The 16,836-nt window shown below is 42.3% G+C and overlaps 1 protein-coding gene across 2 annotated transcripts in view; it reads left to right on the forward strand.

The window, feature by feature from the left end:
- ADSL (adenylosuccinate lyase) overlaps positions 1–16,836 on the forward strand; it is a 307,415-nt gene that overhangs the window by 205,176 nt on the left and 85,403 nt on the right. For both annotated transcript variants that reach the window (XM_089674217.1, XM_089674218.1), the window contains exon 10: positions 9,675–9,765. In XM_089674217.1, the coding sequence (XP_089530343.1) occupies positions 9,675–9,765 (91 nt within the window). The remainder of the gene's footprint in view (positions 1–9,674; positions 9,766–16,836) is intronic.

Raw genomic sequence — 16,836 nt, forward strand, 5'->3', positions numbered from 1 at the left:
GCAGGAGATGCAAGTGGGCTACCTAAGCCTCTCCTGCTTCTTTGCTTCCTGAGGGGATGGATTCCCAGGTTCATCTGCTTCCCAGGAACTCCACATAGGAAGAGACCTAATGAACTGATATTTTTCTCCAGCTTAAGGCTACTATTTCTGTCCTTCCTGATAATGTGCACGTTTTGCCTTGGAGCAATCCACAGAGGAAAGAAATTCCTCTGCTGCGCCAATGAGACCTCCCATCCATCCTGTGCTGGAAAAAAGGATTCATAACAGTACACCAGGTACAACTGCTATCCCCTGATTGCCAACAAGGTCTGTACAAGCTGTCTCTGTCTAAAGCAAGAAAAAAGAAAACCAAGGAAAGCATTCCCCTAGCATAAAACCTTTTTTTTTTTATTAAGAACAAACAAAGAATCAAATGCACTCACATATTCCCGATATAAACATGTCTGTCACAATGAGCTGGTGGACTGTGTCATTCTAGTCCATCCATCACTGCTATATGAGCTTCTCTAGAGGTAAACCAAACTGAGCCGGAGTATGCACACAGGAGAAGACGAGAACAACAATCAGGAGCTGATGTTGTCATTTTGTCAGCCAGTAGCTATCAAAACATTGGTGCCTGTGAGACCCAGACCAGCAAACGGCACAGGTGAATACAGCATGTGCAAGCTGGGGGAAGTGAGCCCAAGGCGGCAGTTAAGTTGCTGTGGATATGATGCCACACCTTCGGAAGCACGTTGCAGTATCCACGCGCTGTATTCACCTGGGCTGTTTTCCTTCTGTGTCTTTCATTGGGGAGATTTATCTTCACTTTCTGTCCAAACAGAGAGGGTGAATTTCTCTAATTGGAACACAGACAGCAATAAAAAACTAAGAGGCACTCTAATCCCTTACCACTCTTTTCACAATTTTTAAAAAAAGCTTTGCCTTCAGTTATGCTTCAAGCCTTTTCACATTCAGGAAGATTTTAAAATGCATAAATAGTATTGAAATAAAGTGCTTGACCTAAGGACCTTCTGACAATAGGAGATCTGACTATTATCAAATATGCACATCTTAGGGGCATGCTGGAGCCATTGTTAGAGACATGTGCAGCAGAGTGCACTGAACTAGTCAACCAGCATCAACTTCGTTTCAGGGGTAGCCCATTTAGAAGAGGTCTTGTTACAAGTAGTGGATTCCGAATCTAAAATATACCAAACTTAAAGAAAGTTAAGACCCTCATCTAATGTCGTGACAGAGTAGCTTTTCCCTTCTTTAGTGATGTTCAGTTTAACTTAACTGTCCCCAGTGGTAGGGAATATAATGGATTGGGCTTAGTAATGGTAGAGAGGTTTTGACGCTGTTGAGGGATATTAAGGGACCTTGTCATCTTGTGCAGTTAACGCAGTCAATTTCTCCATAGTATGGTAAAAGTGGTTGCTAACACATCATGAGGAAGCATTTTAGGGCAAATGCGTAGGGTTAGGAATTCTGTGTATGCGATCTATAATAAGCTCCACAGCAGAGGAGTCAGGAAGGCTGCCTCCACTATTTTGGGGACATATGACCGCAGTTCGCCAGGCTTTATGATATCAGAGATGCCTATTTTGATCATATTGTGCTTGGAGCAGTCCTCCAAAATCTGCCATTTTTGCTTTAATCCAAGTAATGTCCTCCTCCCGATCATTGTGTGCATTCACAAGATCATTGAATGTATTGGCAAACTTTCCCATTTTGTTTTCTTTGTGGCGGACTCTGACTTAAATTGGCGCAAACAGGACATGATGTCAGAGTGAATAGTGCTCCTTAGAGAGACTAGCATGTCCTTTAATGTGACGTCCGGGATAGGTTGGTAGATGTAGGGTAAGTCCAGATGGAATCTGGTAATTCTCTAGTGTCTTCCATTGAGAGATCAGAGACACTCACCTTTGTGGCTGCAGCATGTGCTTGTGTCATCTTCTGCTTCATTTTTGCAGGGCCGCTAGTTAGAGAGGGAGTCTGTGGAGGTGAGCCATGAAATGGAAGGGGCACTGAGAGACAGAGCCTTTGTGCCAGGAGTCCCCATCCAGAGAGGAGCTGCTCTGGGGGAGATGTGGGCAAGCCGCCACTGCCACCATCTCAAGTGGTATGTCAGTGCAGTGGGGGGAAGAAAGCAGCTTCTGCGTCCGCTCCACAGAATCAAGATGGAGGGAATACTGGTGATCTTCACTGCACTGAACTGGCCCAGGAGGATGTGGTACTTGTACATACTCAGAATCCTGACATACTTCTCCAACGGGCCTTCTGTATCCGATTCTATCATCCCTGTACTCCTGAAAGCCAGGAATTCGACTTCTTGCACAATCTATCATCACCTGAAAGGGCCTATTTTGCGTGTTGTGAGGCAAGGGACTTCTGCCTGTAACATATCCTCTCTTTCCTTTAGTCTGGTCTATGTTAGCATTTGATCTTAAGTATCCTCAATTCTGGCCTTTGCCATTCTTCCCAGAAACTGCTGGCCTTTCACTCATTGATTAAAGCCTTTGTGCAGAGGGTTGCAGACATTGTTCCCTCTATACATTCCCCAGTGACCCTATGGGACTTTAATTTGGTTTTGTAAGTTCCTATCTCCACTGTCTGGATGTGGTACGCTCTGTGTCTACCTCTCTGCTATGACGACTTGTAGACAATGGGGTTCATTCATTTTTATTCCAGAGAGGACTTTCTACTTTTTGTTACACTTTTTCCAGGTGAATTAGACTGACTAGATTTGAGCTTATAGTCTGAAAAATGGGGTTGCCCCATTTCCTGTTAAGGCACACTCTTCAGATCTGTTGGTGCTTCATTGGGCTTTTCAGGCCTTTTCTGAATCCTGTTTTAGACGTAAAATGTGCTTCAGGCTACTCTGAGTATTTAAACCTTCTGTTTGTTAGCTTGCTTGTTTCTTAGGCCTGTTGGTGTTTCCTTTGTTGACCACCCCTCAGTTTATGGGATGTCTAAAAATAATGTAACTAAGACCCCGTATCCTGTAAAGTACCCTTCAGAATATAAAATTTTGTCTTACCTGTAAAATCCTTTTTTTGGAGTACATTACTTTACATAGGGCCTTCATCTCTGTATCTTATGATTCACTACTTATTGCTTGCTACTAAACCAAGGCTTGCTGGGAATGGGAGGGGTTATACTAAGGCTGTCCTTATACCTTTGTCAGGAAATTGTTCAATCAGGGCCCTCGAACCCCTCGTGGATTGTTTTGTTACTGTATTGTCTCATGTTCTGTCCCCCACTATAATGTACAGCGCTGAGCAAACCTTTTGGCACTATATAAATACTGTATAATAATAATAATAATAATAATGTGGTAGAAGCTGCATTAACCCATAGACCCAGATGGCTCCTGTGTTCTGTGTGTACTCCAAGAAAAGGATTTTCATAGATAAGACAAAAATCCTAATTTTTTTGCACAAATGTTGGTCTTTTTTGTTCATACAGTGAGGAACAGAAGTATTTGAACACCCTGCGATTTTGCAAGTTCTCCCACTTAGAAATCATGGAGGGGTCTGAAATTCACATTGTAGGTGCATTCCCACTCTGAGAGACAGAATTAAAAAAAAAATTCAGGAAATCACATTGTATGATTTTTAAAGAATGTATTTGTCTTGCACTGCTGAACATAAGTATTTGAACACCTGAGAAAATCAGTGTTAATATTTGGTACAGAAGCCTTTGTTTGTAATTACAGAGGTCAAATGTTTCCTATAGTTCTTGACCAGGTTTGCACACACTGCAACAGGGATTTTGGCCCCCTCCTCCAAACAGATCTCCTCTAGATCTGTCAGGTTTCGGGGCTGTCGCTGAGCAACACAGAGTTTTAGCTCCCTCCAAAGATGTTCTATTGGATTTAGGTCTGGAGACTGGCCAGGCCACTCCAGAACCTTGATATGCTTCTTACGGAGCCACTCCTTGGTTATCCTGGCTGTGTGCTTCGGGTCGTTGTCATGTTGGAAGACCCAGCCACGACCCATCTTCAATGCTCTGACTGAGGGAAGGAGGTTGTTGCTCAAAATCTCACAATAAATGGCCCCATTCATCCTCTCCTTAATACAGTGCAGTCGTCCTGTCCCCTTCACAGAAAAGCACCCCCAAAGCATGATGTTACCACCCCCATGCTTCACAGTAGGCATGGTGTTCTTGGGATGCAACTCATCCTTCTTTTTCCTCCAAACACGACGAGTGAAGTTTAGACCAAAAAGTTCTACTTTGGTCTCATCTGACCACATGACTTTCTCCCATGCCTCCTCTGGATCATCCAGATGGTCATTGGCAAACTTCAGACGGGCCTGGACATGTGATGACTTGAGCAGGGGAACCTTTCCGTGCAATGCATGATTTGAAACGATGACGGCGTAGTGTTCTACCGACAGTGAACTTTGAAACTGTGGTCCCAGCTCTCTTCATGTCATTGACCAGCTCCTTCCTTGTAGTTCTGGACTGATTCCTCACCTTTCTTATCAATGATACCCCACGAGGTCAGATCTTGCATGGAGCCCCAGTCCGAGGGAGACTGACGGTCGTCTTTAGCCTCTTCCATTTTCTAACAATTGCTCCAACAGTTGATCTATTTTCATCAAGCTGCTTGGCAATTGCCCCAGCCTTGTGGAGGTCCACAGTTTTGTATCTGATGTCTTTTGACAGCTCTTTGGTCTTGCCCATGGTAGTAGTTGGCGTCTGACTGACTGTGGGGTGAACAGGTGTCTTTAAAGAGCTCAGATAGGTGCTACTAAGTTAGATTAATGAGTGGAGTATAGGTGGACTTTTTAAAGGCACAGTAACAGGTCTTTGAGAGCCAGAATTCTTGCTGTTTCTTAGATGTTCAAATACTTATGTTCAGCAGTGCAAGACAAATACATTCTTTAAAAATCATACAATGTGAATTTTTTTTTAAATTCTGTCTCTCAGAGTGGGAATGCACCTACAATGTGAATTTCAGACCACTCCATGATTTCTAAGTGGGTGAACTTGCAAAATCGCAGGGTGTTCAAATACTTCTGTTCCTCACTGTATAGTATGAAAACCCACTGGGTATTAAATGGTACCTAATAGAAAGCTCTGTCTCAAATTATATAAAATTAATTTGGATACACTATTGTCAAACTGTCATTATTGAAAACTGAAAAATGAAGAGGTACATATAGGTTGGTAGCATTGCTTTAATCACTGAGAAATTACTTCAAGGTCAACTTTACAATAATCACTGTCTTTCCTGACAATACACTATAGATTGTCCGTACAGTCTGAAGAAGTGTGCATCCTGCTTTCCTAATAGGAAATTAGTTATATGGAAGCATTACATTAAAGGGTTGTACTAAGTGGACCCTGCATTCTAGATTTTAAGTTCGGAGTCAGGTCAGCAGTTCTTGTGGAAAGAGAGTAGTATTAAATATTTCTGCCTCGCAAAAAAAATTGTATATTATCTGGATGGGTTACTCTAGTTACCATGGCTGCAGGGCCTCACAGAGTTTGATTTTTTTTTTTCTTCTTATCTACAGTGCCTTGAAAAAGTATTCATAGCCCTAGACATTTTCCACATTTTGTCATGGTACAACCAAATACGTAAATGTATTTTATTGGGATTTTATGTAATAGACCAACACAAAGTGGCACATAATTGTGAAGTGGAAGGAAAATGATAAATTGTTTTGAACATTTTTTACAAATAAATGTTTGAAAAGTGTGGCATGGATTTGTATCCAGCCCCCCTTTGCTCTGATACCTATCTAAAATCTAGTGGAACCAATTGCCTTCAGAAGTCACCAAATTAGTAAATAGTCTACCTGTGTGTAATTAAATCTCAGTATAAATACAGCTGTTCAGTGAAGCTCTCAGAGGTTTGTTAGAGAACATTAGTGAACAAACAGCGTCATGAAGGCCAAGGAACACACCAGACAGGTCAGGGATAACATTCTGGAAAAGTTTAAAGCAGGGTTAGGTTATAAAAAAATATATATATATATCCCAAGCTTTGAAGAACTCTCGGAGCACTGTTCAATCCATCATCAGAAAATGGAAAGAGTATGTCACAACTTTAAACCTATCAAGAAATGGCCATCCACCTAAGATGACAGGCCGGGCAAGGAGAGCATTAATCAAAGAAGCAGCCAAGAGGCCCATGGTAACTCTGGAGGAGCTGCAGAGATCTACAGCTCAGGTGGTAGAATCTGTCCATAGGACAGCTGTTAATCGGGCACTTCACAAATCTGGCCTTTATCGAAAAGTTGCAAGAAGAAAGCCATTGTTGAAAGGAAGCCACCAGAAGTTCCGTTTACAGTTTGCGAGAAGCCATGTAGGGGACACAGCAAACATGCAAAAGAAGGTGCTCTGGTCAGATGAGACCAAAATTTAACTTTTTGGCTTAAAAGCAAAATGCTATATTTGGTGGAAAACTAACACTGCACATCACCCTGAACACACAATGAAACATGGTGGCAGCATCATGTTGTGGGGATGCTTTTCTTCAGCAGGGAAGCTGGTCAGAGCTGATGGAAAGATGGGTGGAGCCAAATACAGGGAAATCTTAGAAAACCTGTTAGTCTGCAAAAGACTTGAGACTGGGGCAGAGGTTCACCTTCCAGCAGGACATCGACCCTAAACATATAGCCAGGGCTACAATGGAATGGTTTAGATCAAAGCATATTCAAGTCCAGACCTAAATACAATTGAGAATCTGTGGCAAGACTTGAAAATTGCTGTTCACAAATGCTCTCCATTCAATCTGACAGAGCCTGAGCTATTTTGCAAAGAAGAATGGGCAAAAATTTCACTTTCTAGATGTGCAAAGCTAGTAGTGACATACCCAAAATTATTTGCAGCTTTAATTGCAGCAAAAGGTGGTTCTACAAAGTACTGACTCGAGGGGGGGCTGAATACAAATGCACGCCACACTTTTTTCTAAATCACATTGTCAGGAAAAAAAGGTGAGGAAGCCCGGGCAAATGTGCCAGTGCTCAAGATGCCTGCACCTATTCGCGCAAAAATGTGTGCATAGGCAGGCGGCACGTAATCGCTCATTCCTGTGCACGAAAGCACACCGGCACACGCAGGGAGCCATAATTGCCAACAATCAGTGGCCTTTATAAGGACTGCAGCCCTGCTTAGTAATTGCTGGATTATCGTCGCCTTGGAAGATGCTTTCCCTGGATTTTATTGTGGACTTACCTCCCTCTGAGGGATTCACCACCATCCTGGTGGCTCACTTCCTACCCATGGTGGGTACTCCTTCTGCTACTGAAACTGCTCAAGCATTTATTAAGGAGATAGTGAGACTACACGGAATACCCAACAATATAGTCTGACGGGGGTACAATTTCCATCCAAATTCTGGAAATCTCTGTGTAAAACCCTGAATATTGAAGTAAGTCTCTCCTCTGCTTATCACCCACAGAGTAATGGGCAAACGGAAAGGACTAATAAACAAGAACAAACAAGGGCGCACTCTCATCGTGCATTACCGTGGTACAACACGTGTTTATTGTGTAATCAAATGGATATATACTCACAAACCAAAAGGAGAATAAAAGCAGAATAAATAGTCCGCAATGGCAGTCAATGCAATGCTGTGCCCTAATTAGGGATAAGCTGACGCGTTTCGGGAGAGCTCTGAGGAAGGGGGTTCACCTCCCGAAACACGTCAGATTATCCCTAATTAGGGCACAGCATTGCAATAGACTGCCATTGCGGACTATTTATTCTGCTTTTATTCTCCTTTGGTTTGTGAGTATATATCTATTTGATTACACAATAATCACGTGGTGTACCACGGTAATGCATGATGAGAGTGTGCCCTTGTTTGTTCTTGTTTATTAGTATCCAGATTTCCTGATCTTTCAAGGGCTGCACCTCTGCGTTTGGCATTTTGAATTCCATCTAGTCTGCATGAGGATTTGAGCGCTATTTTTGTTTTTGTTTTTGGATTGAAACGGAGAGGACTAACCGAACTTTGGAGCAATATCCAAGATGCTTCTCTACCTTCTCTCAGGATAACTGGGCATCTCTTCTTCCTTGTGCAGACTTCGCCTACAACAACTCTGTCCATGCTTCCACCAACCAGTCTGCTTTCTGGGCAAACTATGGTTTTCACCCTTCCTTCATTCCGGATGCCATCCCAGAAGCATCAGTACCTGCAGTCCAGGATAGGTGAACTTTCATGCAATCCAATTATCAGACACTCCGGAGGACCATGCAAAAAGCTCAGGAGAATTACAAAGAAACAATTTGATAAAAGGAGAGTGGAAGGTGGGAGACAAAGTGTGTCTCCCTACAACAAATCTCAAGCTTGCTTGCCCTTCACGAAAACTAGGTCCCAGGTTCATTAGACCTCTTAAAATTAAGTGAAATTAACCCCGTGGCCTTCGAGCTGGATTTACCTGACTCCTATAAGATTCTCCTGGTCTTCCATGTTTCTCTACTTAAACCAGCTGAAATGAGCCCTATCCCTGGAAGAGAGGAACCATCCCCACCGCCAGTCACAGTAGGGGAAGACATCAAATTTGAAGTTGAAACCATCTTGGTTGGACGGAAAAGGGGGAAATTGATTCAATATCTGGTTAAATAGAAACGGTATCCACCAGAAGATAGATCCTGGGAAGCAACGAGAAACGTGCATGCCCCTAAACTACAACAAGAAATTTTCAAGAGATTTACTGAAAAATGAGCCCGCCTGGGCATCCGGAGGCTGCCCTTGGGGGAGGGCACTGTCAGGAGAAAAGGCGAGGAAGCCCGGGCAAATGCGCCAATGCTCAAGATGGCCGCACCAATTTGCACCAAAATGTGCGCACGCGCACAGGCAGGCGGCACGTAATCACACATTCCTGTGCCGATTGCCAACATTCAGTGGCCTTTATAAGGACTACAACTCTGCTCAGTAATTGCTGGATTATCGTCAGCACTCCCCCCCCCCCCCCCCCCCAAGTTCCTGTGCTCCTGTATTTACTATTGATTAACCGTTACCGACCCGGCTTGACCCTGACCTTGCTTTGGCTCTCTTCCTGGCTCTCTACATTGGCTTTGATCCTGACCTTGATCCTTTCTGCTGCTCAGTGTATGACCCCGGCTTGATCCTGACCTGGCTTCTGTCTGCTGTTCTGTATTGACCCTGGCTCTGGCTACTGACTACTCTACTCATCCTCTGGGATCCACAAGTCCTCTGGAGGAGGACTTCTGCATCCGGAGCACCCACGGGTTCCATCTCATAAGACATCACCCAGCAGCAACACCACTGGCAACCTGTGCTTCTTTGGGCACTGCACCTCCAGGGGCGCACTGCATTCAGCCGCAAGGGGAGCCCTCTCTCTACTCCAGCCTCAGGTCAGGTACGTGACACACATATTACACACATTCTATCACACAAAATCCCAATAAAATACATTTTACATTTTTGGTTGTAACATGACAAAATGTGGAAAATTTCAAGGGGTATGAATACTTTTTCAAGGCACTGTATGTGAAGGAAACCTGTGCAGCCAACCAGAACACTATACTTCCTTACTTTATGTAGCATGACTGCTCTCCATCTCAAAAGTAACTCATATTATTAGCTCTATGTTAGTATACAAGAATTATGGGGGTTCTGTCTGGGGCCTCAGGTGTATGATTTTGTATTGTTTAGTGTGAATGAGTCGGATACAGCCATCTGTTTACTTTGTGTATTTTGTCTACAGGCGTGTGAGTTTGGCTGAAGCTTTTCTGACGGCAGACATTGTTCTTAGCACTCTGCAGAATATTTCTGAAGGACTTGTGGTTTATCCAAAGGTAAGATTAGATACAACTTCAGAAGCCTAATACATGAAAAGATAAGCCAAAAGTGTAACTATGTTTTAGTCCTACACAACAGGACACAGGATTTTAGTCTTTAACCTTACTATCAGGCAATTGGAAACTTACAAAAAAGAAAGCTGCAGCCATGTCCTTTATATAACCCCTACTGTGCTGAGCCTTGGGGGACCATTCTCAGACCCTGCCAGGGGAAGATGCGGAGCCAGCCTGTAATGTCACTTTGGGCACTGGATCCTGCGTGGGCACTCACCTTTGCACATAGTTTGTGTTGTTTCAAAGTGGGTGCAGTATACTCCCAGGACCGTAGTTTGCTGGAGGTGTAGCCCTCTCCCAGAAGACCCCATTTTGGATGTGTGCCCATTGTGGAGAGTGTAGCCAGGGTAAAGTTTAATTCCTTGGCTCGTAAAGTGTGAGGAATTTTTTTTTGGGATCTTTGTGTGCAGTATTTTTTTTAAATTCTTTTCGTGGTATGTGTATAGCTACAGCAGCTTAAATGACAAAACATAATGGTCAGGTTTGAATAGACCGTTGTTAACAATCGACATAAAAACAATGAGAGAGAGTGAGACAACATGGTACACATTACTGAGCATTACCATTATATGACAGCCTATGGATTGGGGGCTTACACATCCAGTGAGATAACCCTTAATACGTAAGGTGATGAAAGGAAATCAAACGTGTCATGTACATATTGGTAAGGGAATTAGTACCACAGGCAGTGCTGGGACAAGGTCATTCGGTGCCCAGGGGCAAAGATGGCAAATTGCGCTACCCTCCTCCTTCCCTCTTGGGTTCATGATGTGTAAGCTTAGGGGATCCTATGCCCAGCAGTCACTCGCTTGTCAAAATCACTGCCACTGTCACTACTCCTGTCCATTCTAACAGAAGGAAGGTACCCCAATCCCTACAGCTGCCGCCCCTATCGCCCATCTCTTGCCCCGACCCTGACCGCAGGTACAGAAGAACAGGAAGGTAGGAGACATTCATGTGTTATGTGCAATGGTAAACATGGACATGGCTTCCACCCAGTCAAACATTTGTTGTCAGCACTTACCAGTTGGCATTTTTGTACACTAAAAGTGATACACTAAGGTGTGCTTGCAGCATTTAAAACACTTTTCTGTCACTTTTAACAGCATTTTTTTCCCTCTTTGCAATGTAAGGGGGGTGGTTAATTGTTTGCAGGTGCTATATAACTTTCTATAGAGCTTACATTTAGCTTTCTCGCATTTTTGCTTGCTGGAAATTAGACAAAGTAGTTATTTAACCAAGTGGAGAGTAAAAAACCAGGAGCTGAAAACATGAGTCTTTTTTCCTGTAAGTATCTTAAATTTCCTGAAAGTTATATTAATATCATAACTGGGATAATGAGTGCTAGCAAGATTGAAGGTTTTGCGCACTGCACAGTGTGCCACATGTATACAATAATGGAGCAACAGCTCCAGCATGAGTACAGCTGCAACAGATGTGAGCAGGTTGCCCTTCTGAAAACTCACATTAGTGAGTCTTCTGCTCACTGAGCAGGTGGTTAATGGGGTTGATGTGGAGGGTGGAGTGGTAAGCCAGGATTATCCTTTAGGAAGATGGGTTAATGTAGTTAGAGGGAGTGGTAGGGGCTCACAGAAAAGGAAGGCCAGTCCTGTGTTTGAGCATCCAAACTAATTTGCCAAGTTGAGTGACGATGTGTGGGTGGCACACTCAGAGGTGGCAGCCCTAGATCACACTGCTTCCCCTAACAGCCTGGTGAGAAGACCATATAGTAGGGGTGGTGAGGTTAATGCAGGTAAGCCTAGGTAGGTGGTAGTTACAGGGGATTTTGTAATCAGAAGGACTGATAGATTAATTTGTCACTAAGATTGCCTCAATCGAATGGTTTGCTGTCTCCCTGGTGCAAGACTTCGGCATGTGGTGGAATAGGTGGAGAAATTGCTGAGAGGGGCTGGGCATGTCCATGTTAGAACCAGTGACAGAATACATGGAATATGGGGGCTCCTTAAGAATCAATTTAAGCACTTGCCTACCTGGCCAATTCTGACATTTCTCTCCTACATGTAAAAATTAAAAAAATGTTTGCTACAAAACTACTTAGAACCCCCAAACATTTATATATAAATATACACTCTATTGCCAAAAGTACTGGGACACCTGCCTTTACACACATGAACTTTAATGACATCTCAGTCTTAGTCCATAGGGTTCAATATTGAGTTGGCCCACCCTTTGCAGCTATACCAACTTCAACTCTTCTGGGAAGCCTGTCCACAAGGTTTAGAAGTGTGTCTATGGGAGTGTTTGACCATTTTTCCAGAAGCGTGTTTGTGAGGTCAAGCACTGATGTCAGATGAGAAGGCCTGGCTCGCAGTCTCCTCTCTTAAGTCATCCTAAAGGTGTTCTGTCGTTTGAGGTCAGGACTCTGTGCAGGCCAGTCAAGTTCCTCCACCCCAAGCTTGCTCATCCATGTCTTTATTGACCTTGCTTTGTGCACTGGTGTGCAGTTAAGTTGGACTGATAAATAATAAATATACCATATTGCTCTATGGTCTTTTCAAATTCAGTGGGTATACCCCACATAAGCAGCCAGCACAATATTGCAGGTCCCAATACATAAACATAAATACATAGGAAGTGCAGCGCTAAAACAAATTCTTAAATAGATTTTTCCCATAAAACGAAAAGTCCGATCCAGAGCTTTTTATATATAAAAGATAAAAAGTTCATCAACCAAGACCCAACAGATAGCCAATGAGTGCCCAGGAAACCAATCAAAGGAGAAATTCTTCACCAGCACCAATCACACTGTCCCTTGCCAGATGGTATTGACCCCAAAAAGAAAGGTCAATATGCGCTGTGCGCTTCCTGGAAGCGACCACTGGACTGTATATATTCCTTAAGGATCCTGGTCTTCAATATGAAGGTTTCAAATACACCTGAGTAGATGTTATCCTCATAGAGGATAATCCAAGGTAAAAGGAAATAGATCCTCATAGTGCAGTAAATATTGAATTTTTAATGCCTCAAATATAGTATTAAACTTACATAATAAAATAAACAGCATGTCACCATGTCCAAAAGCGACTTGTTTCCAACCATTCAGATGGCCGCCACGTTCCGATGTGCAATGACGTCATGCTGTGGCTCGATCCAACGTGTTTCGTCATCAACGTCATTGAGGCGTGGCCGGTGTCTAGACGTTGTGCCATTTTATAGGGGAAAGAAACCCCTCCTCTTCCTAATTATCAAAAAGCAAAACAAATGCCTAAAATAGATCAGGAAAAAACATCCCGTCGCAATCACAATACATTTCAAAGGCCAGAATACTAATATGGACCCAAAATGACCCAAGACTAAAAAAAATCACTTAATAACCAAAAGGTTGGTGATATTATCCACTCACATACTAACTTAAACAGTCATCCAGCCATCCTGCTAGCGGTCATGGCGCCATCTTGTGGTTTCTAAAGTTATTACAACCAACAATATAATTTACAGAAAATCTTAAAATAACATGGTGAAAAAAAAACCTATCTAGTAAACGTTCAAAGATATCAGGGGTCACCAAATATCACATGTCTTAAAGGACTTCCCCCCCACAAAATAATATTAACATAAAAAACTTAAAATTTAATTAGCTATTATTTATAAAGGCATTTATATCCTACTCTATATTAAGACCATGTGGTATATAAGATTTCAAAGTCTATATCCACCACGTTTCGAGATCTCACGTTTAATGTGACCACCTCTCCAATTTTTAGAAAAGTGATCAATAGCTATAAACAGGGTTCCTTCAGGATTCTTACCATGATGTAAAGCATAATGTTTAGAGACGCTATGGTTAGGAAAACCTTTCTTAATATTCACAATATACTATTTTAAACTAGTCTGTATTGTTCGTACAGTGCATCCAACATATTGGAACTCACATGGACATTGAATCAAGTAGGCCACATTCTCAGTGGTGCAGGTCATAAAGTTTTTAACCACACATTTTTTGGGTAACCGTAGATTGAAAATCCTCCATTTGCCTACTTTTAAATATATTAAATTTACAAATGGTGCATTTCCTACATGCAACATAACCTGTGAGACCCTGAAAAAAAGAGGATTTCTTTGATGGAACTGTAACATTGGGAGCAACATATAACCTCAATGGAGGTGCTCTCTTAAAAATAACAGGAGGGGCCTCTGGAAGCAGGGGTTCAAAAATTCTGTCATTACATAATACCATCCAATGTTTATGAAAGTTTTTCTTTTAACGTCATAATGTTGAGTATAAGATGTAACAAAAGCAACAACAATACCGCCCCCCTTATCCGCCGGGCTCACCACAGTGTCATTTCGATTTCTGAGGGTCTCTTTTTTTGCCTTTGACTGAAAGGTCCGCTAGATCTCTAGGGATGTCAGATTTCAGATGGGTTTAGAGACCCTCAGAAAACAAAATGAAATTGTGGTGGGCCCGGCGGATAAGGGGGGCAGTATTGTTGTATTGGACAAAGATGCCTATCAGTGTAAAATGTACCGTTTACTTTCAGATAGAGACACTTATGTCCTTTTGAATGGTAATCACATGACCAAATATAGAAAAGAATTACTCAGTGTGGTTGAAGGGGGTTATAAGGACACGATTAATAATGAGAGGGCCTTTTTAGTCCCAGTAGCTCCGTGTGTACCGGTTATATATTATTTACCGAAGGTCAAACATTTAAGGAAAAAGGGCAAGGAAGAGGTTTCAAATGGACTTTAGAGGCACAGAGATTTCAAACACATATTGGTAAAATCATTTGTACTTTATTATGACAATAAGTCATGGAAAAACATTTTGCAGTTTAAAAGAACATAGTTATAGTTATCCCTTCTGACAATGTCCCACAGCCCACCATATACAAGGAACACCTTAATGATAGGAGACATAATAACCACCAGATGAATCCCATAAGGGGAGGTGGAGGACATAAAACCACAGGAAAATGGCCCAACATGTTTCGCGACAATGATCGCTTACTCAGGGATTTAGTAGTAAAATCTAGAAGAAATCCGATTACAGCATATAATTATAAAAAAGAAAAAGAAACACAATCATATATTAACATAATGTGACTTACATATGTTTTTAATATGCACCATGCAGCAGCAAAACCCTCTGTATGTAAGGGGTAGACCTTCTCTGTATTTACCACAAGGCAACGAGCCGCTCGACAGGCCAGATATGGGGGTGCAAAAAATTGTCTGACAGTTCAAAACCTCAATGGTCTAAAATCAACCAATAAAGAAAAGGAAGATACAAGTAATATGTACTAGGGTACGACCCAAAAAATCTTAATAACATACGTATATACTTGTAAAAGAAATAACATTTCTCCTCTATTGGCCATCCCAGTAATGATACTAGTGTGTTAAGCAGTACCTTTAATAGAAGTAGTTGTATCACAAATCACGCCTTCCCTCAGGAAAAAGATCCTATCCTCCCACAAAGCAACAATTGCCAAAGAAAAAGGAGGGAAATGCCCTCAGCTATTCAAAAGCTGAAAAAGTTGAAAAGACATCTCTGTAGGATGGATAACAACACCCCCCAAAAAAAGTAGTCGCTTGTATAATATCACCAACTAAAATGACATACCAACTAGAAGAAGATGACTCCTAGTCACAGTAATGCGACAGGATAATACACCTGGCCCTGCCCGTCAATTGTTTGAGGGTATCAAAAAAGTAGGCCCAACCTTTCACCAGAAGGCAGGCCTAAGGATGTAAATATAAATAAAGACTGTTTAATATCTCTCAGTGTATATTAATTCATCCCAATGAACTCAAAAAGGCATCTCTCAGTGTACATTAATTCATCCCAAAGAATTCAAAAAGGCATCTCTCAGTGTATATTAATTCATCCCAATGAATTCAAAAAGGCATCTTACCAAAAAGCTCAGTTTTATCTGGCAAGGAAACGACCACAGCCCCAGAGGGCACAAGAAAGAGTTTACGCCGCAAGGCTAGAAAATCTAGTTGCCTGCAGGGCTTCACCGCCCTGAAAGAATGACACTGGGCAGCTAAGGAACCTAAGCCTATATAGCGCCCCAGGCGCGGCACGTCCACGTCATGACGCATGATGTCACTGTGTCCGGCTGTCCGTGATGACGCCGGCGTACTGCTGCCACGCATGCTCCATCCGGCGCAGCGGGGTTCGACACGCACAGGCGCATAGGGAGGGACGGGAAATTCCTACCCAACCACGGAACCCCGGCCCCCAGCAAGGGACACTGCGGCCACATATCGGGCCCAAACGACGGCCCAGACCCAGTGAAACAACAAAGGAGCAACAGCAGGTCCAACCCCCAAAGGCCACAGGGGGAAACAGAAGCAGGAAGCATATCCATATACAAAAAAATTCACAATTTATACAATATTAATGCTGCAACAACATAGTATCCAAAATTATAAATAAAGTGAACATAAGATTTACGAAGAGGACATAGGTTGTAGAAAGGCTGGGCTATATGAGTAGGGGAAGTATCACATACAGTTATAATGATTCCCACAATAAGATGGTGACCCAAAGGAGTATACAGAATCATACAGATTTAGAAAAATACAGAATATGAAGGATTCATGGAAACACAATATATCATAATATATTTTTGGGAAGGTTATCTACATGTTTAAAGCCCACATGTCTAACGAAATAGCAATAAGATCACCAAAAGAGGAAGATTCCCTAATAATTGCTAAAATGTCATGTACATTCAGTCTAAATGAGAAAAATACCAGAAACAAGACCAAAAATAGCAGCCACCAATCAGCCTTATTTACTTATAGGAATGGTTTATACTATATTACCTCATTAAGGCCTGGAGGATAGGTTGAATTAAGTCGTTCAATCCAAATAGTTTCTTTACATAGTATTTTTTTTATCCCAATTACCACCACATGGATCCCTGGCAGCCACCTCCAAGACCGTGAATTTAACCTGTGAAGTATCAAATCTATGATAAAGTCCAAGATGGCGGCTGATGGGGGTCACCATCTTGGCATTGGAAGAGTAATAAATATGAT

This window comes from Staurois parvus, unplaced genomic scaffold (genome assembly GCF_062004578.1).
Source record: "Staurois parvus isolate SC_StPar_1 unplaced genomic scaffold, SC_StPar_1.0 ptg000149l, whole genome shotgun sequence".
Lineage (NCBI taxonomy): Eukaryota > Metazoa > Chordata > Amphibia > Anura > Ranidae > Staurois > Staurois parvus.